The sequence below is a fragment of the Lathamus discolor genome, chromosome 1 (genome assembly GCF_037157495.1).
Source record: "Lathamus discolor isolate bLatDis1 chromosome 1, bLatDis1.hap1, whole genome shotgun sequence".
NCBI lineage: Eukaryota > Metazoa > Chordata > Aves > Psittaciformes > Psittacidae > Lathamus > Lathamus discolor.
In genome coordinates, this window is record NC_088884.1 from 133976520 (window position 1) to 133998518 (window position 21999).

At 39.2% G+C, this 21999-nt stretch overlaps 1 protein-coding gene across 4 annotated transcripts in view; it reads left to right on the forward strand.

The window, feature by feature from the left end:
- MTMR7 (myotubularin related protein 7) overlaps nt 1–20666 on the forward strand; it is a 45307-nt gene extending 24641 nt beyond the window's left edge. Inside the window, exons 7-14 of one of the 4 annotated variants that reach the window (XM_065696603.1) lie at nt 4771–4903; nt 8897–9006; nt 10961–11086; nt 11853–11902; nt 13674–13874; nt 15081–15221; nt 17096–17222; nt 17690–20666. In XM_065696603.1, the coding sequence (XP_065552675.1) occupies nt 4771–4903; nt 8897–9006; nt 10961–11086; nt 11853–11902; nt 13674–13874; nt 15081–15221; nt 17096–17222; nt 17690–18049 (1248 nt within the window). In that variant the 3' untranslated portion in view covers nt 18050–20666. The remainder of the gene's footprint in view (nt 1–4770; nt 4904–8896; nt 9007–10960; nt 11087–11852; nt 11903–13673; nt 13875–15080; nt 15222–17095; nt 17223–17689) is intronic. The other 3 variants (XM_065696620.1, XM_065696611.1, XM_065696628.1) reach the window with 3 other exon arrangements.
- Nucleotides 20667–21999: the final 1333 nt, after the last annotated feature.

Here is a 21999-nt window from a genome sequence, read left to right on the forward strand (position 1 = left end):
CATAAGTGACTCACCATACTTCTGATTTAGTTGCAACTCCACGGGCAAATTGGGGTTTATCAGGGGAATCTCAACTAGGAACCTTGCTCACATTTTTAGCTCCTGGAGAATTATTTGTCTTTTCACTGAGCTTTTATCTTTGTTCTTAACAAAATGTTAAGATACGGATAAGTAAATAACTTGAATTGGAACTGCTTCCACACACAGAGAAGCTATCAGTAACTATATATTACTGATGAGAGCAGTGAAAATAATTTCCATTATAAATCTGTATTTACAGCTGTTTGGAATGTTGCAAACCTTTGCCTGCTTATACTAAGATTTTCCATGCAACATTTCTCCCGAAACATGAAAATTTCAATGACCTCTGCAAAAGGCTGAGGAAAGACCATTTACTGAGGTTACAAGAATTGAGGAAACCTTCTTTGAATATCTCCAGCACTTTTATGCTTTTGAGAGAGAATCTGAAATATGGTAAATAATGATCTCAGATGCCATATCCCTGAATGTGACTAAAATCTTTGGCCATGATAGAAGCTTTAAAAAAATCATGCTGTGCAGAAACTCAGTAATCATCTAGAAGAGGCTGGAAGCTGAAAAACCCTTGTATCGAAATTGACGTGCTAACAAACAGCTGTAGGTGATGAGGACTAGACAGGCTTCAGTGCCTGGAGGTGGCAGTAGGGGTATGTTCTTTCTTACACAATCGGTAGCTTCCCTGATGATGTTACCAAGCATCTGAAGAAAAGAAAACAAAAAGGCAAATCTCCACAAAATCCCTACTAGATATGGGATGAGCTATAGCACAGGAAAAGGAAAGGTGGAAGCAAAGCTTTGAAGGAAAGGAACAAGGAAGCTGTTTCAGTTCCTGTGATGGAGTGAGGAAGGGCAGAGCTGGAGCAGAAATAAGAAATCTGTCTGGTTGGTGGTTGAGTGAAGATCTTGGGGGTTTGGTGGGAAAGTGCTGAGCACCCACAGCTGTAACCAGAGAGCAGAGTAACCAGAGAGGCAGTAGACAGAAAATTAGGGCTTTGGCATGTCTCATTGCACTTTGTAATTTGGTGACTACTTTGACCTTCAGTTCCTTCTGTTGGGAAGACAAAGATGTCACCACCTTACTTGTAGTCCTGAAAAAAACAAACCATGATCAGCACTAGGACAGGATTGCTACCACTGTATTCAGAAGAACAGGCTTCAAATATGAAACACAGACCTAGCTGCCTAAATAATGCTTGTTTGTAACAGTTTTCTATATGTAATAATAGTTACAGCATAATATTTCCTAGCTGATGATACTGGTAGTCTTCCCTAATTAAGGAAGTTGCTCACTGATGGGATTTATTTCTCGAGACTGACTGACTTGGCTATCAGTAATGTTTCACAAGGTATTAACGGGAATGTCCCATTCTGTGAACTTTTCTGGTAAATGACATTGAGACACTTCCTGTGCGCAGTGAAAAAAGCCTGTACTTTAAGTGGAGAGAGTAAAACTGGCTTGCTCTGCCATGAATGATGTCATGTTTCCAGCAACTCTGGCTTCTTCAGAAGCCGCTCAGGACATAAAGTCTGCTTTCATTGAACTTCTGTAGAGGAAAGGGTTTTGATGTAAAGAAATTTGTATACGCAGATTCCTACTTCTCTGTGCTACAGACTGACTAATTTACTAAAGCTCCTGGTGCCAAATAACAGCCTTGTTCTGATTCTATACCTCCTAATGCATCTATAAATCTAGAGTATGTAGGAAGTGATACATATCAGCACAAGCTGCTCCTCAGCGAACCTTTAACAAATGTAAAGGTAAGGTAGCAAGTCTGGTGCAAGGTTTCCCATTGCTCTAGGAAATTAAAAAACTACCTGCCTTGTCTCTCATCAGATTTGGTTCCTTGCAGAGATTATGAATATTGATGGGCCCTGGAATTCAGCATCCCCAGGTGCTCCTCATATGTTGTGCTTCATTGTGTTTGATAATCTTCAAAACAAAGGACTTGGCTGTGGAAGAAAGCTTTTTTTCCCACTTCATTTAACTCTACCAGGGTGACCATATGCAGAGCTTTACTTAGGCTGCTGTCTGTCTTGGTTTTCTCTTTCCTCTATTAGCTTTACAGAAGCTAATATAAACTTACTGTTTATAAGTAGAACAGATTAATTCTATAACTCTTAATAACCAAGTCCTGTCTTGTTATAGTCCACATGAAAGATGCCAGGAAATCTGCCGAGTGAGGTCTGTTCCCTTCAGAGGTTGTATCCTCATATTCACTGAGATTAAGCGAGGTCAGGCACAATGTAGAGAGCTTTACAACAACTACTTTAAGAGCAGCAGATGGAATTTTGGTAGGTGATGTGGAAAACTTGTTAGTAAATATTGTGGCAGCTGCAAAGTTTGGCAATTGACAATATTTAAAATAAACGAGTGTCAGAAAGCCTTGCAAATTTAACCTTGTATTTATTTACTTTTACTGAGGGCTATTTCAGATTGTCTTTTAAGAAAGGATTTCTGTGACAAAATCGATCTGCTGCAGAGACAGTTAACAGCATTTATTTTACTGAGGATTAGGTCAGTTAGGGGCTAGATGTTTGTCATTTTGTGTTTGAGGGGGTTGTGGTGGCTTAGACTTATGTATACAGATCTTTCTTCTTAGACACTGATGTCTGCTTCAAAAGAGAAAGATTAGGATTCAGCAGATAATTTATATCTCTCTAGTAAGTCACACTGAGGACTTTGTCCTTAAAGGACATGCTGTTCTTAGACTATCTGGGTTTTTTTTATTGTTCATTGATAGAATATCAGCAGACAGCTGGTTGATAGACAAGATTTTTTTCCCCCCTATGCTTTTTCCTGAATGCATACTACAAGTTAAAGGAAGTTTTACACAGGACTTGAGTAAATGAAAAATGCTGGGGGTTTCCTTCCGTTCCTATCTTAGAGTCGCATCATGAAATTAGTGTAATGCCTCAATTCCAAATGGTGGCACAGAAATGTAACTACATATTCCTATTGCGAAGTTCTGCTCATGGGAATAGATGGGCTAGAAAGTGTCAAGATGGGAAAAAATCCCAAATCTTTACATATTAATTTGGACAGAATAAAGGAACTGAGAATTTGTCTCATCCAGCTGTTTTCTTGTGAATCTAAAATGAAATTCTAATGGCATAAAAAGTTTTTCGTCTTTAGCTGTTTCCTGTGAAAGTTGAGAGGTGAAATTTGGTCCATTGAAACCTATTTTGACATATGATGTGAAAAGGCTGAACTTGTTCATCTTAGCTGGAGGTAAATTGGCAGCAGATAATCAATCCTACTCAACTGCATTCAGCTCAAATTAAAATTGAATATTGGCAGTATGTGTGTTTGGGGTGGAAGAGATCAGGAAGGGGCATTCTTATGTATCCCATGGTACCATTAGTAGATTACTGAAGTAGATTATTGTGAGTTTCAGAAGCGACCACAGAGGCAGCAAATCAATAGTACTGCCTGCAATATTGGGAAATAAATGAGAAATGGAGCTATCCGCATAGTCTCTTGGCCCCTAGGCAATGCCTAAGAGATATTTTGCTTTGATTTTTCATGAGCATTGGCTCTCACTGCAATGAAGATGAGTCACTTTTTGTCCAGCTGATGCCTCATAAGGTCTCTCCGAAAGCTTTGTTAAGGCCCTCCAGTCTGGATGTGCAATATCCATTGTTATTTAATTCTGAAATCTTTCCTGAGCAGCAGCTGTCAGCTGTGCTAGGCATCTGTGTGTGGCATGGAGGTTCTGCCATGTGGACTGCTTTGTTACTCCTAGAGCCTTCATATTTCTTGTGAAGTTCAAAGGCTCTCCAACCTTACAGTGTGCATTTTGTAGAAGAGCAGGAACTTCATGCAAAAAGGCAATTTCTTCCTATTGTACAGTGAGATTTTGCTACAGGAAATAAAACTTAAAAATAAAATAAAAATAGAGTAATAAAGTAAAAGCACTTCATTCATTTGGATCAGCTCCACCTCAGAAGGGGGAAAATAAGCATTAAAAAAAAACCCTTAATTTTATGCTTGGGAAAACTGAACTAAAGAATCATTTAGTGACTTTCCCACGCCATGAAGCAAGCAAGATATTCAAAGATAAAACTCCATCTTCCAATTGCATGTATTTTTTGCTGAAGCAGAGCACAATATTTGATAGTTCTGCATTGCAACTGAAAATATTTGTGGTAATTTTGTTAATTCAAGTATTTTGTGGTCTTAAACAACTACAGCCAAAATAGTATAAAGTTAGGAAGCACTCCAGCTCTTTCTTCATTATTCCAAGCTTCAAAGAAGTAAGCTATATGAACTTTTGGATGATTTGAGCAGAAAACAGAGTAACTTGGGCAACATTACAGAGTACATGTTACGAAATAGCGGCATGGCAGATAAGACACTGCCACCTGCTGGGTGTGTTCTGCTAGTAAACATAATGCTCATCAAAAAATTAAATCAGAATAGTCTTTTAAACCCAAATTAAAACCTTTATGCTGTTGTCGAGGAGCCCTGCATAAACTGTGTTTTTTTATGTTTAATTTTATTAATGAAGTTTCACTCCAGTGTGTAACACAGAGGTCAGAGGCTCAGCAGCCCAGTGCTGCGCAGTAGGCTGTAAAAGTTCCCCGACTCCTAACCCGTTGTGTTGACACCATGACAAATGCTTCCTATTTGTACCTGACTTAAATCACACTGATATATTGCAGTAGACCACAAGCTTTGTTTTGAAAATAGCATGCTACTGGGTTTTCATATAATTTTCCCTATTTTTCCAGCTCAACGCAATGGCAAACAGAGCAGCAGGGAAGGGATACGAAAATGAGGATAACTACTCCAACATCAAGTTTCAATTCATAGGCATTGAGAACATCCATGTCATGAGAAACAGTCTGCAGAAAATGCTTGAAGGTAATGCTCTATTGAAAACTAGAGGAAAGAGTTAATCCTTCTGCCATTCAAATCAGGGTAACTGCTCTGAAATCAGCAGCAGAGAAAACAGGTGTGAAAGGAGATCTTTGCCCATTGCAGCTGCGTGCAGCTGCCTGCTGACTAATGGGACTTGTACAGTGGAGCATTATCGCAACTAGTGGTGAACTCCTAATCATGCAAACACCTTGTTTTGTGGGTGAAATCCAGATATCATTTACTTCAATGACATAATTCAGTAAAATGTGATGCAGGTAAAACAGTCACTCTCTTTGTGACATATTTATACTTAATTCCTTGGTCTAAGGGTCTCAGGGAGGAAAACAGAAGGATTTTTAGCTCATTACAAAGTCTTGTTTGGGTAGGAGAGAGGCTGGGTAAATAAACCTGTTCTTCTATTTGTTCAGTTTAAAAGTCAAAGTAGTAAACAACCAGCCTGGCTGCATGGACAGTGCTGTGTATTATTTTTGAGCCAAAAGTTTGTGAGAGAGGCCCACAGCTCAAACTGATCTCTAACAAGGTAATTTCTAATTCATTTAACACTTCAGGCTGCTTGGGGCACATTCCTTCTCAGCATCTTTTTAAATGAGCCGTATGCGCAAAACATCTGCTTTTTTCATAGGTTTTATATTTGCTATGTTGAAATCTCTTAATTTAGCAACCTGGTGATAAGATTGGAAATTAGATAAATCAAATCTACGCGTTCAAACACTTGAGGCTTTCAAGTCCTTCTGTTTCAAAACAAATTATGACTTTCAGTGGACGAGAAGGGCTTTTCTCATGACAGGTGCTGTGTAGGTTTTCTCTTTTTCCATTTCCCTTCACGTTTCTCTGGTGGCCTTTAAAAATGGATATGTCTGCTGCTCGTGATCTGGTGTGAGATGTTACAAGGTACATAAAAACCTCTGAAAAGACAAATAAGGCTGACGAAAAATGCTTCATGTGTGCTGCGTTGTTGCTTGGAAGTGTTCGGTGTGGAAAAGAGGACATCAAGACATAATGGGTCTGATGTTCTGCAGAAGTGCAGGGGCAATTTCATTCACTGTACTGCAATTAAGCAGAAGTGAAGGCTGGAGGACCTTCTTCACATGAGAAACTGCAGATTATTTTCCATATTCAATTTTAAGTAACTTTCAATGCTGAGGAAATTTGAACAAAGATTGATTATTGAGTTTTCTATTGGAAAATGCACTTATATTAGGAATGAGTTCATTTCAATGATTTTTCTTTAGGGAAAAGCTGAATAAATTAATTTATACTTGTCATAATGTCAATGATTTATTTGAGTAGGTAAAAAGATTTGGTTTCAGCTTTGTAATTTTACTGACTTTGTTTCTAACAATTTTATTTCTCTTAACTTTAACATGTATTTCCCCTAGTATAATGTTAATTTTGGGTAAAATACATCATTATAAAATGACCGGATTTGTAGGACAATGAGGATTTTTTCAGAATATGCAAGAAAAGTTGAGATTTGACTGTTCTCTGGAAATAAAATGCATGTCAACATGCTGGAGTTTCCTTCCCTCCCCAAAAATATGTTTTACTTCTGTCTCTGCTGCCTCATATTGCTTTAGTATAGCACTGATTTTTCTAAATTTTCATTTAAAAAGAGGTATGTGTGAAGACCCTTGTCACAATTTGATCCTGGTCACAACCTCCTTGAAATTATTTTTAATATTAGAAAGAAATATTGCACAAGGACTTCTCAAAGTAAAGATTCAAGGTCCGACCGAGGCTGTCTTTTGGTGTTTGTGATGGGAGAGCTCTGCCACACATCCAGGCGTCAGCCAAGACTTGACCCCCATTTGTTGTACATTGAGATGATGACCCCACATGCTGCTTCCTGTCTGTATTTAAATGCTGTCTGTATTTAAACAGCCAATATGTGCTTCTCCTCCACTCATACCAGGAGCAGTTGCTGATACATGAGTAGCCCCCTGATCCTTTGACTTCAGCAATGGATCAGCCAGAAAGTGAGCCCTGAGGGTCTGGCCCGCAGAATCTACTCCTTCCCCTACCTATGGCCTTCCCACTAGAAATGGGGGAACTGGTCCAGCATCCCCCTCTCGTACTTTCACTGGTGGAAGAGGCAGTTTCCACTATGTGTCCTGTTTCTTCCTCCCTTACTTGGGAAGGGAGCACCACTGCATTACTATGAGTTCTGTGCAGGGGCTCTGGATTTTCCAGTGCCCATGCAGCGGGTGCAGCAGGTCTTATTTCTCCAAGATTTTGGTGCTTTTTCTGCTGAGATAGAAACACCTTTTCCCTGTAGGGTAAGCCTCATAATTCAATTCATAATTGATCTCAGTGTTAAGGTCCAGATTGGTAGCCAAAATCATGTGAAATATACAGTGTATGCCTTTTGGACAGTCTGAACTTTGCTCAGTGAAGTGGTCAGTAAATATTGACTCTAATTTGGTAGTGGGAATGAGAAAAGCAGTATTTCAGCCTTACCTTGGGCTTTTGTAAATAGAGACAGCAGCTTCAGCCAGAATTCAACTACTAATTGGTCATGCTTCCATCTGCACAGGAGCATTAATCATGTGAAAAGCTGTTTGCTTTCAGTGCCGCTATCTATGCATTTTTATAAATATCCTTCAAAAATGACTTAAAATAACCACCTGGAAGAGGCCCAATGTATAAAGATTGCAGGACTCTGTATGGACACATTAGACTGTGTTCCCCCTGAATTATATGGAGTTAAGGCAGCCAAATATCTTTGGATGTGGTATAAACTCTTACTTTGCTTGTAAAACCAAATTCCAATTACATTGAAAGACTCTAAAGTTGTGCCACTGGTCATAATGGCCATAATTAACTGAGTCCTTTAGATTTCTGGAGGATAAGAGATCTACTAAGACACTATTAATTCATAGATTATACATTAACTCCATGACAACCAGGACATTTTTCACTGTATTCCTTAAATACATTTCACTGGTTCATATCTTTTTTCCTTAAAAGACAGTATAATTGTACATGGATCAAAATACATGTATAGTCTGTTTATGGGGTGAATTTAGTGTCTCGCTGTTGAAAGCAGATTGCACCAAATACTGCTGAGTATTTGTTTGCTGCTAGATTGAGCAACCTTGTGTAGTGGAAGGTGTCCCTGCCCACGGCAGGGGGGCTGGAACTGGATACACTTTAAGGTCCCTTCCAACCCAACCCATTCTACAGTTCTATGATTTGATTTAGATTTTGACTGCCCTCTTTCTGTCCTGAGGTAACAAACTCTGTAATATTAAAAACCAGGCACTTGGATGCAGCAGGGTAGAAACTTAATGTTGTAAAAACTGTGAGAGTTTTTTTCTAACATGGCATAGAGCTTGGAATGCTTTCAGGAAGGTATTCCTTGATGAATTACAGATTTTCCTCACCATCAGTATACTTCCTAGGTGAAGTTTTAATAAGTTTTCATTCAGGGATGGAGAACTGTTGAGTGAATTGCTTTCACTCAAATACCATCATCTGTGGTGATGGTGATGGCTGGGTTTGGTGGGCCTGCTCTTAGCGCTTCATCAGCAAATATGGCTGTGAATGAGAGGCTGTGGCACCACTTAGGTGGCTGGCTGTCTGCGAGCAGAAATTGCATGCTTTCTGTTTCCAAGCTCTCATTATTAAATACATGATCCCCTCTAAGGGTTTTGAAAACTTCACTCCCACCAGAATTCTGGAAAATTTGCTCTGCACAGGATGCCTTTGGTTAACTGTTTGCAACAGGCTTTGTAACAGCTTCTCTTTTTAACTTAAATCAACATACTGGGGGAAACCTGACCCATCCCTCTTTCTTAAATATATGCTGCTTTTTTTTTTTTTAGTGGTAAATTTTGACTGTGAAGTAGCCATTCTTTTCAAAAGATTAATGTTTTATATGGAGGGTATCTGAAGAGATAACTGTTTGGTTGCACAGTCAGTGAAAGCCTCAGGGTCTATGATTACTGTACATTTAAGATGTGGCTTATTTTGCAGTTTGTGAGCTGAAATCACCTTCAATGAGTGACTTTCTGTGGGGCCTAGAAAATTCTGGCTGGCTGAAGCATATCAAAGCCATTATGGATGCTGGCATTTTTATTGCTAAGGTAATGTGTGTAAAATGAGAACTAACCTTGGACTAACCAGGTACAGAAACTGAAGACCAAATTCTCTGCTTGTGGGTAACTTCTGTTATCTTCAGTGATGTATCTGAAAAAAAAAAACCCACCTTGAAATGCTTCATATATGAGGGGAGATGATGCTTAGGTGCTGTCGTGTGGACATTTTGTTAATATGGTAAAAAGAAGCTTGTGTTCTTCACCAAAGAATCCAAACGTACTAAAGCCACTACTAGCCTGCATCTTGTATGCCAGGTATTTGAATGTCTGTACTTTACCCCACAGCAGTGATTGTCACTGTTTCTTTCACTATTTCCCCTGCCTCTTCCACTGATTTCTGGACACTTTCTTTGTTGAAGGTTTCTGTTTAGGACTACTACTTTGCATGTTAGCTGTAATACAGGAATATTAGCTACTGTGTTATCCCCTCTGAGTTATTCAGCCACGAACAAAATTCACCTCCTAAACCAAATCCTGTACATTACCATGGCCAAACTCTAGCAGTTTCTACTCTTAACATACTTGAGGATTGGTTCAGAAAAGAGCTGGTGGCTTTAATAAGATTTTTTTTCTCCTAATCCCACACAAAGTAATGCAGAAATTTATCATCTACTGACAGTAGTTTTAATTTTATTACCTCTTCCTTGCCTTTTACTGTTTAAATTCTTATTTTTGAGATTACTGTTACGATTTCTTACAGGCCATTTTATTCACACGTCCTGCTACATACGACCATATGAATAAAACTTCCTGGCTTTCCCTTAGCAGCTGCTTGTTTCTCTTGCTTTGCTTCTTCCTGCTCAGCAGGCAACTGTTTCTTACCTGAACAGCAGCTGCAAGATAAATGCATGTTGCTATTTTCCCAGCCCTACTAGCTTTCATTACCTTACAGAAATCAGGTCATTTACATTGGCTCTTGCCAACTTCTCCCCCATGGCTAGTCTTAAAATACAGTCCAAAAATATTTGATCCTTTGTCCCTATGCTTGCTAGCTTCTCGTGCCTCCTTGGGCACGCATTGTGACCCGTTCTCATTTGTACCATTCCAGGGTCTCAGCTGTTGGTCGCCTGCCCACAGGGCTTCTATTTTAGTAGAATTTACTTGTCTCTTGAGATAAACACAGATAATTTATTATAACTCCCTGTTCCTTATTAAGCCCAAACTTGGTTTAAATGTTTGTTTTTCCAAGCAGTATCTTCCCTAACCTACTTTATTTCTCTACTTTTAAAATTGTCTTTATAAATGGCAAAGGCCAAACCCCTTCAAATTTAAAAAACCCAACGTCAAATTCCAAAACTAATGCAAACCAAACTTGGGAGAACTTAGTATGATCTCTTCTTTATGTGTTTATGTATAAAATGTCATCCTCCAACCTCCGTTATTTACATTAAAGATACTGAGACAATCTTATTTATTAGATATGGAAGTTTGCTATTCCCGTGGGCTTCCCCACAAACCTCGAGAAGTACGCCACAAGTTTGCAATGCAGTGTGTTGTAATAATATCCACACTAGTGCTGGCATCATAAGCAGACATTGCCGTTATTGACCTTACCATCAAGATGAGAAATTAAAAGCCATATTTGAAGTATGGCTGTTCTGTTACTGGTATATGAATTAGAGCATTAACTGCATCAGAATCTGCTTTAGATAGTTGTCTGCTCTGACAGCTCGATGTACTTTAATTGAAACACCCCAAATCCTCCTATAGTGGAGCGCAAACAGGTGATGCTGCAGCTGCCATGTTGCATGGGATGGAATGAGATTAAGACTTTCCAAATGAGGGGAATAGCACTCAATTCTAGAAATCTGTGCAGAGTAAAAAATGAACGAGGTCTCTCAATATCCATTAATACTCTCTACATTGCACTGTCTCACTGTTCCTCTCTTACTATTGCCTTTCTCCCTGCTTGTGAAATTTCTGACTTCTTCTGTGTTCTTAGGCTGTGGCTGAGGAAGGTGTGAGTGTGCTTGTTCACTGCTCTGATGGCTGGGATAGGACAGCCCAGGTTTGCTCTGTAGCAAGCCTTCTATTGGATCCGTATTACAGAACTATGAAGGGATTCATGGTAAGCAGGTTCTCTTTCATAGAGTAAATGAAGTATTATGGCATCATTTAAGATGAGTATCTCTGGTTTTGATGGAAAATAAACTTTCCTTAAATATAACTTTCTTTTTTAAGTAGAAAGGAAGGTTTTTATCTGTCCATGTTACAGTCTCCCAGTTTCTATATGAAATGGCAGCAAAGGTGGGAATCAGTTGGGCACCCATTTATATCTTTTTTTCCTAACCTTGACAAGAGATGCTTGCAGCCCAAAGAGCTTTCATCCAAGCAAGAATTTATATTCATTTTCAGGGATCAGTGAAGTTTTGAGTATCAGAACCATGTGCTCTCTAGACATTAAACTGCAGTGCGCAGCTATGTTGGAAAATCTGTTCCTTTCCCAAGCAATACAGCATTGGTAAAGCATCTAGGAATGCTTATCAAATTACTGGTCACACATTTAAAAAAGATGATTAAGATGTTTTTAGGTTTTATGTTAGAAAACGATGGATCAAGCTAAGTGAAGTTGTGCTGAAATACTGGCATCCTACCTGCATCCATGCAGAGTGCTACTTCCCCTGAGCTGGCAGCAGTGCTCATCACTCACTATTTTTCTGCTTATTCTATAAGTTATCCTAGATTCTAATACTGCTTTCTTAAATAATTCTTTCTTGGCATTGTTCTGCTTAATCTAAGAATTAACTGGGATTCCAATCCTGCTTGTTTGCACCACCAGTTTCAACATATGTCAGCTCTGCTCCACAACACTGAATGCAATATTCTCCTTTTAGGTGTTAATTGAAAAAGACTGGGTTTCCTTTGGTCACAAATTCAACCACAGGTAAGGCAGTGCTAAGGTTTTCTAGATATATTTTTATGTAGTCACTATCTGTTTCCATTCCAATTTAACTTCCTTCTTGCCTTACAAAGTATGCAAACAGAATGCCCTCAGGAAGCCACCATACCCTTTCTCCTATGATGTCAGTTTGCTCTGTGGAAAAATCAGAGTCGAATATTTTTGTATCAATCTATCTGTCTTTTCCTATATATGCACTCCAAGGCTGCTATTGGGAATCCTCAGTGCTGGCCTTGTAGTTGCTATAAGCATTGAGAGAGCCATGTGAAAGGAATGTGGCTTGCAAAATCCCTTTGGATTCCACCATATCTTTTAGTAGTGCCAAGACTCCTCATGTAAGTCCCTGATCAACAAAGTCTACATCTTCCAGGACAATACTTCATCTTAGGCATGTCTGCAAGTTATCTATGACATAAGACACATTCCTCCTATTACACTCTATTCTAACAAAACAGCAGGATTTGTTCAGAAGCATCAAGTAAAGCAAAGTGGAAAGTCATCTGTTTGGACAAGTTATCTTGCACATCCATTATGTAACCGCTTTAAATAAAAATGCGTGAAGGATTTATACATTTAGACATGGATAAATATCCACATTTTCTTGTATTTCTTTTTAGTTTCTGTAAAGATAAAAAAGCAATTTTTATATTGGAGTTTAATTACATTCTATTGCTTGATTTGAATATGATTCTCTTGTAGTTTCAAAAAAAAAAAACCACCCAAAACTTTCAGGAAATCTGTGTAGCTCCACACCACTTGTGAAATTCTAGCAGGAATTACTACATTTCATATGATATGTCAGATGTCTATTAGTGGTGAGAGATATTATGAAATGTAATCACCACTGCTAGCTTTGGTTTGCAATACAGTATTGCTATATTTTCTTTGATGCATAAAAATAGTAGAAGTTTTGATTTTAGATGTTTATGGAATTTCCATTGGTTGATATATATATATATATATAAATACACACAATAGATAAGCAGAATAACTGATTGAAAATGCTTCTTCCTATTATGTAGACTTAAGTGATTGACTTTTTGTCAGTAAGCCATTGCAGTCATTCTTATGACTTATTTTACTATGGTATAACTTTATATTAATAGCATTAAAACATGTAGCTGTCAGGAAACAAGACATCCATAAAAGTATAATTTTTGTTTGTATTTGATAAATTCTGCTTTCATTCTACTCCACAAATATTGCATCATGTTTGTAAGTAAAAATACATAGTGGCAGTTGAGATTTTATAAATGAACCTTGCGCAGTAAAAATGAGGGGTTTGTTTTCATTAGTTTTAATTAGAATCATAGAATAGTTAGGGTTGGAAAGGACCTCAAGATCATCTAGTTCCAACCCCTCTGCCATGGACAGGGACACCTCACACTAAACCATCCCACACAAGGCTTCATCCAACCTGGCCTTGAACACTGCCAGGGATGGAGCACTCACAACCTCCCTGGGCAACCCATTCCAGTGTCTCACCACCCTAACAGGAAAGAATTTCCTCCTTATATCCAATTTAAACTTCCCCTGTTTAAGTTTTAACCCATTACCCCTTGTCCTGTCACTACAGTCCCTAATGAAGAGACCCTCCCCAGCATCCCTATAGGCCCCCTTCAGATACTGGAAGGCTGCTATGAGGTCCCCACGCAGCCTTCTCTTCTCCAGGCTGAACAGCCCCAACTTCCTCAGTTTAATTCAGTTTTCCTAGAGGATTTCAGGTTATAATTGAACCTATCTTGTCTTGTTTCAGGTATGGCAACTTAGATGGAGATCCAAAGGAGATATCCCCTGTTATTGACCAGTTCCTTGAGTGTGTTTGGCAGTTAATGGAACAGTTTCCTTGTGCCTTTGAATTCAATGAGAGATTCCTCATCCACATACAGCATCATATCTATTCTTGCCAGTTTGGGAATTTCCTGTGTAACAGCCAGAAGGAGAGACGAGAGCTGAAGTATGGAAGTCTTTTCTTTGGTAGCATATTTATGTGTGGAGCCTGTTGGTGGTGATGTATTGAGGAGTCAGACATTTGCCAGTCTACTTGTATGTGCTTTCTTAAGGGGCACAGTGCAGCATAGAATTCTTGGCCGTTGTCTTCTAGCAATGCAGATTAATACAGAAAAAAAAGTTGATCCCCTGCAATCTGGCTCTGCTAGGAGTTTAATCCACGGTGTGCGTGACAGGGATTAGGGAAAACTGACAGGAGCATTAGCCCTTTGGCCATGTGGCCCTACCTTTATTGCAGCATTGACAACAAACAAGGCAAGCTGTCACTGTAGCTCTAATACAAGATATTAATGCTAGTTAAATTCTCAGTTTAAGAGTCACTGCTCTTCTGTGTTTTAACCTGTCTTTGGATCTCATGTCAGGACATTTTATTCCTGATTTCTTCGATACTTTCTTATTAACAGTTTTTGTTGTCTGGTAGCTCTCTCTCAGACTGAACCAGCAAACTGTCCTGATGTCGGGCCCCAAAGCAATTATGAATTAACGTACCTGCCCCCAGGCACAGAGACAGTAAGAGCATTCCTGGCAGTGCTAGTGTTCATATCTGCTTCTGGGGCCCTGGTTCCTGAGGTACATCATGATACCCACCATTTACTGATGCATCCTGATCCTATCAGCAGTAGTCATGAGAGGCAGGACAGAGTTGCTGCTTGCTGCTGCTATTTGGCCCCTTTCACTGCTCAAATGCAGGACTGCCTCAGTGCCATAGTCCATTTAAAGTCAAAACCTTCAGAAGTCATCCTATCCCAAGACCTAACTAACCTAACCTAATGAGAAATGAGCAGCTTAATGGTGTAGGAGTGCTTTTAAATGTGGGGATCCCTTTGGTGTAGAGATCGGTCTGAAAGCTAATTTTAGGGAAGCAATCAACTCGCAAAGGAACCTGTCTCTCCACCTTATCTCACAAAAAAACCCCACCACCATAAAAGCTGCTCTAGCTTTATAGGAAATGGATTGGATTTTGCCTTTAGTGACCAACAAAGGAATATGGGTCTCGTTTTTCTGTGTTTGTAACTCCAGACTAATTCTGTTCAGGAAGTATAAAGCAGATTATAAATGAGTAAGTACAGAGCACTAGGATGTCACAACTAAGCCTTAGTTATATCTGACTTTAATATATTTTAATTACTTTTATTTATTTATTTATTTTTAGAATCCAAGAACGAACATATTCACTGTGGGCTCACTTGTGGAAAAACCGTGCAGATTACCTGAATCCTTTGTATCGACCTGACCACAGTAAAACCCAAGGGACCCTGTGCCCTCAGATGGCTCCATGCAACTTCTTGTACAAGTAGGTAGAATCACTTGCTACTAAGAATTGTAGGATGTGTTTGTACAGAACAGAGTGCCTTTGTATTTAATATTTCTCATTCCATAAGGTGATTTTACGGAGTAAATTCAGTCTCAGATGATATGTGTTTGTTCCTTGTATGCTCATAATCAGCCAACACCTCTGCACCATTTCACAACAGAGTATTAGTCTGAAAAGAAGCTTAAGATTAAGGCTATATTGATAGTTGTGTGTCCTCATTTCATGGTTACTTACTTCTTCCACTGAGAAATGTCTCTTTCAGTTCTGTTCTCGTCTGCAGCTTCCAAATTTCAACTTCTTCTATTCCATGATTTTGTGGTATTTATTTGGATCAACTGGTGTGAAAAATAAAAAGAGACATTTCAAAAAATGATAGGGTTTCATTGCTAAAACAAGTGTTTAGTAAAACAAACAGCAGAGTTCCCCAGTGTCGTTGCTATACCTCAAAGAATACAGGTTTGTTTTTTTCAAAATGTAATAAAATATAATTTTAGAAATAATTACTCAAGTCAGAATGTCAATAGTAATAATTGTGACATGAATCTTAACGAAGATTATGAGAACTTGAATAGAAATTAATGAAAACTGTGATTTAGGTAAAACTGACTGATTTGTTTTCTAGTTGCAAGTAAAAAGTACCTGTTAAAAGTCAATAAATATCCTAAATGACAGAAATAGAATTCCTTCATGTCTGCTGTTCCAGGTCACATCCACTTTAAAACAACTTTAAAATAGTCATTAATCGTGTTCTTTTGGATAGTGGGACTTATAAAAGAACTACTGATACTGCATATCCTCCATCGGATGACTAATCCTGTTGATTTTAATGGAATTACTTGGGTACATAAAGATCGGATGATAAACTTAAAGGGGAACATGACTTACGTAGTATACTACTGGGGTAGGAATAATAAGGTACGTGCATGTTCCACCAAGGAGCATGCACGTACTCTGAAAATCTCTGTCAGCAACTTGGCTGGACAGCTGCAGCTGACAGCAGGTCTCCTGGTTACTTAACATGTCTGGTGAACTCCTTACGTGCTCAGAGTGTGACCGTGGCCATGTATTGCCAGGAAGACAGAAGATGGGAGGAGTGCTGGAGTAAGCTATGGACTCACAGTTCAAGTCCTTTCCTCCTGAAAAGAAACCATCAACTCAGCTGTTTAAATAAAGGTTTCTCCAACAATTCCACAGAACAAGAAAACTTATCAACATATGCAGGTCATGCCATTTCCTTAGGCCAGTTTAAAATGTCAGTTTAAATTTTAAGAGGACACTCTTCTATACAGTGGAGGAAAAAAAACCCTGTTAACTGCTGCACCTCACCACTACCACCCTCACCATCCCCTCTCCTGCCCCAGACAAAAAGAAGCACATAAAATTTCAAAGTTGACTTCATGGGAAGTTAACAGCAGTTGAGAATTAGGATTATGAAAAGCTGCCTTCAACCTCAGCTATTCTATAGGTACCATTCCCCTAAAGCCCAGAGTGTAGAACAAGAAAATAATACAGCCAAAACTTGCGTTCAGTGAACACAAGTGAACTCACAACCACGGGATCCACGTCCAAGGTATGCTCACCTTTTCTTTCTGTTGTGCATCCTAACTGGTTCAAGCTGTTTATGTCCAGAGTTGCATCTTCAGGACGGAGCCAATGCAAATGAACCATATTATCTTACCAAATACTCAATGAACTCAGTGTATGCACTCTAATGATGAATAATCCATGGATGGATCATTTAGGACAACATGCATCTGGAAAAACAAATAAAAGCCCCTGTGTATTTCAGTCTTCCGACGCCACCTCACCAAATGAGAAAACTGCCGAGGTCACTTGCTTTCTGTCAATTCCAGGTTCTGGAGTGGTATGTACAACCGCTTTGAAAAGGGGCTGCATCCTCGACAGTCAGTTACTGATTATCTGATGGCAGTGAAGGAGGAAACTCAGCAGCTGGAAGAAGAGCTGGAGGTCTTAGGAGAGGTAATAAACACTTGATCTCGATGCCTCAGACTTAACTGATTGATGGTAAATTAAACCCAGTTCCATACACTGCAGAGTTCCCTACATGCTACATCCTTTTCCATCATGAGGATGTTCAGCTGTCATCTTTGTTCTCACAGAAATTACTATTTTACATTTAAGACACAACAGTGGACTTTCCTTAGGGATAAAATTTAACCTGTGTTGGTGCACAAATACTACTCCTGAAAGGAATTTTATATCCTTCTGTAACTCAGAAGGAATTGTAACTCAGGATGTTGTAATTCAGCATTGGTTTGTGATAAACTGTGCACTTTTTTACTCCATAAATGCAAATAGGCAGATTTAAGGGTGCAAATTGGGTTAGGCTCTGAACTTATTTAAAAACAGAAAAAGGCAGAAACAGGTAAGAGGATTAGCAGGCCCTAACTATGTCAATTTAATACTTATTTTTATCTTTATTTCAGAGATTGGCAAACCTTCAGAAATCACAGTTAAATGATAATAAAGTCAAGAGTAAGCAACAAGACCAAAGCAAACATTTAGGGCTTTCTACTTCCAGCAACAGCTTAGCTAACACTCCCCAGGAGTATAGCAACGATCTGAAATCATTCCCATCCCGGAGCCCTTCACAAGGGGATGAAGAAGATTCAGCCCTGATTTTGACACAGGACAACCTGAAAAGCTCTGATCCCGACCTCTCAGCTAACAGTGATCAGGAGTCTGGTGTGGAAGACTTAAGCTGTAGGTCTCCAAGTGGGGGTGGCTGCTTGCCTAGTGAAGACAGTGGCAAGGATTCAGATGAGGCTGTGTTTCTGGCGGTCTGAAATACCTTCACAACAGTGAGGATGCAGATAAAGTCAAGTCCCTCGCAGCCTGGAATGAGGTCTTTTCAACAGATGAAGAATGGGAGTGGTGTGTGGCCTAAAGAAATAATCCAAAGAAAGGGAACTGTGCAATTGTGTAAGTAAAGATCAAAGCAGAACAAGCCATTATTAAGGACATAATGCTACAGAAAGGTAGTATCTGCTGTTATATTTAGTTAAGCCAATGTGGTATTTAACTTTATCAATGCTGTACGTAATTATTCCTTACTTTGTACATTTCCATAATTATTTGTTGTACAAAATATTAGTTCTTCTCCAAAGAAGTGAAATTCCAAACTACTCTTTTACACATAGGGACAAGGTTTAAGATTTCTTAGTGTTAGGCTTACTGGTGGATCAGTCAAAACTTATTTTTGTAGAGCTTTTTTGCCTCCAGACAGTGTGCGTATTATTCACTTTTTTTTCAGGGAGGTGTTAGATTTTGAATTCCAACAAATATTTTGCATATTCTCCTATTAGAATCCTTTGCAGCAAAGTAAAACTTAACAAATGGACGTGCTTGCTTAGGGGATAAATGAAGCTCCGATCCTGCAAAGAAGTCCTTGGGTAAGCAGCAGCTGCTGCTGCATCTGAATGCACCCCATTTGTAATGATACACTACTTATAAAGCCTTCCTGGAGAAGCATCCCTTTATAATGATATTCCTTTATAATGCCTAAGTGCATTAGACAGTATGCTCTAGCATCTTTATGTTTTATTATCAAGTTAGATTGTTGATATCTTACCCTTGCTTCGAACCAAGGTAAGATTATAAAGGTAGAATTTTAAAGGTAATAAAGCCCCAAATGTCTCCAGCCTGTTTTGATTCCTACTTGAAAATGTTTTATCTGGGTGGGAGTGAAGTACACATACAGCAGAAAGAACAGGGAATCCTTACGAATATCACTTATGGAAGCATCACTGAATAATTCAGAACTAAAGAAAGGTTATGCCCATAAAAGAACTGTTATAAAGAATATTTCTTCCAAATTTTATTGTTCAAAATAAGCTAACTACAACCAAGGCTATGGGTTTTTTTATCCTCACACGAAATTTCCCTTTTACCCTTTGCCAACCTGACTGAGCACGCAGTGCTAATTTACGACTGATTCACCATGACAGAAAGTTTAACCTCTTTGGAAGATTTTTCATATTTTTTAAGAGTAGGAGTAATAGCTTTCATAATCACAGGTACAGAAGAAACCACTGAAAAAACTGGGGACTCTTTATCAGGGACAGCTGCAATAGGACATGGAGGACTGGGTTCAAACTTAAACAGGGGAAGATCAGGTTAGATATAAGGAAGAATTTCTTTACTGTAAGGGCACTTGGAACAAGTTGTCCAAGGAAGTTGTGAATGCTCCATCCCCAGCAGTGTTCAAGGCCAGGTTAGACAGAGCCTTGGTTGGCATGGTTTAGTGTGAGGTGTCCCTGCCCATGGCAGGGGGCTTGGAACTAGATGATCCTAAGGTCCTTTCCAACCCTAACTATCCTGTGTTTTGAAACTTACTAAAATGGCTTCCATTTGAGGTCTTAATTCTTCAAAGATTTTCTCTTTTTTTTCTTTTACTGAAGCAAGCAATTAAAATATATTTCGTATGGCTGCTCTTTCCTGCTTGAAGGCAATGTGGTATTGAACTCTAGTAAAACAAAGCAGTAGTAATGCAAGTCTACTTACATTGATTTGCTTAAATTGATTGCATTTCATACGACTCCTTCAAATACAGACTTACAGGCAAAATTAAATTATATAAATATACCTCAACTTAGAAGCTTTAATTATTCACTCTGCTTTTACAGAATGGCTTTTCACTCTGTTCTGTGAACTTATGTTATTAAAAATGAGTAGGTAAACTTCAGCATTATTGATGCCCTCTTAAGGGAGCTGCTGTCTTCGAACAAATAATTCAATTCCTAACACCAAGATTTATCTCAATATTATACTGGCAAGGCGAGATCCTCAATTTGATAAATCACTGTATGTCAAATGGAATAATAAATACAGCTAGGATCTACACTCTGTTGAGAATCTAGCCTTCTGGGTTTTAATCTTTATGAATTTTTAATAAATGAAAGCCCTGATTTTAATTGCACTTTTTAAAATGTTTCATATTTTGACTATAGCCTGTAAAATTTATGGTATTAAAGGAGGCTTTGAACGGGGCTTTCTCAAGCTAAAGAAACATGCTGCAGAGTCAGAAATGAAAACAAAACGCAAATATTTTGCCTAAAAATGAGTTTGAAAATGGGCAATATTACTGCAACCTGTGCAATATTATTGCAATCTTGAAATGTAAACTTATGTATGATGGTATTGTGTCCTATTAGGCATGTCTAGAAATAAATGCAGAACAGCAATACATGCAAATTCCAAGTGCTGTCTTCACGTCGCTTATGCACCTCCTTGTACCTAGCTTTACAACTAAAATACCAACACACTAGCATTTTATATTAAGCGTTTACTTAGCAGCCCTCTGTGATTTTGCATTAGCTACTGCTGTTTCATTGCAATGTACGTAACTGTGGCATTATCAGCCTGCTGCAAAATACTTTTAAATAAATATTATGTTATTTCACACCAGTGACTGGAACCAAGGTTTGCTTTCCCAGTTTTTGCAATATAGTTCTTCACTTACCCAAGAGTAATTTTGTCACCATGATCAACGAATTTCTGTATCTTCCTTAATTCAATATTTGAATCCAGTAGTTTAAGCTGTGGAGGAATCTACAATTGGTAACTAAGGACACGGAGGCTCCTGTCTATTGAATTATTATACAGGAGCCTGTAAACACTTTATTATTTTGGGGGATTTTTAAGGAATGTGAAAGAGAAGGGATGAGAAAACCACACTATATGAACTACACTGATTGCTTGTCGCTGGGGGGGGGGTGGGGGGTGGGGGGTGTCCCTCTGCTGCAAGTCCTTGCAAATTTGGCATAAGCCCACTGTAATTTGAAAGAGGACACACATGAACAGAACCGCTGGAAAGAAAGGATCAGAAAAGCATTATAGATTTCTGCAGTGTAATGTCAGCCTCGCTAGTTTCAGCCTGCTCTTTAGTATGAAAATATGCATCTAAAGACGCTGAAGGCAATGGGATCAAACTACTGAAGTTTTCTCTACAGAAGATCATAATCTAAAGAACAGAAAGATCATTGTCACAGCTACAGGTTGGGCAGAGAAGAGATTCGGAGCAGCCCTGCGGAGAAGGACTTGGGGGTGCTGGTCGATGAGAAAATGAACATGAGCCGGCAGTGTGCGCTCGCAGCCCAGAAAGCCAACCGTATCCTGGGCTGCATCAAAAGGAGCGTGACCAGCAGGTCGAAGGAGGTGATCCTGCCCTCTACTCTGCTCTTGTGAGACCTCACCTGGAGTATTGTGTGCAGTTCTGCTGTCCTCAACATAAAAAGGACATGGAACTGCTGGAACAAGTCCAGAGGAGGGCCACGAGGATGATCAGGGAACTGGAGCACCTCCCATATGAAGACAGGCTGAGGAAGTTGGGGCTGTTCAGCCTGGAGAAGAGAAGGCTGCGTGGGGACCTCATAGCAGCCTTCCAGTACCTGAAGGGGGTCTATAGGGGTGCTGGGGAGGGACTCTTCGTCAGGGACTGTAGTGACAGGACAAGGGGTAATGGGTTAAAACTTAAACAGGGGAAGTTTAGATTGGATATAAGGAGGAAATTCTTTCCTGTTAGGGTGGTGAGACACTGGAATCTGTTGCCCAGGGAGGTTGTGAGTGCTCCATCCCTGGCGGTGTTCAAGGCCAGGTTGGATGAAGCCTTGTGTGGGATGGTCTAGTGTGAGGTGTCCCTGCCCATGGCAGGGGGGTTGGAACTAGATGATCTTGAGGTCCTTTCCAACCCTAACTATTCTATGATTCTATGATTCTATCATGTATTCACTAGCTG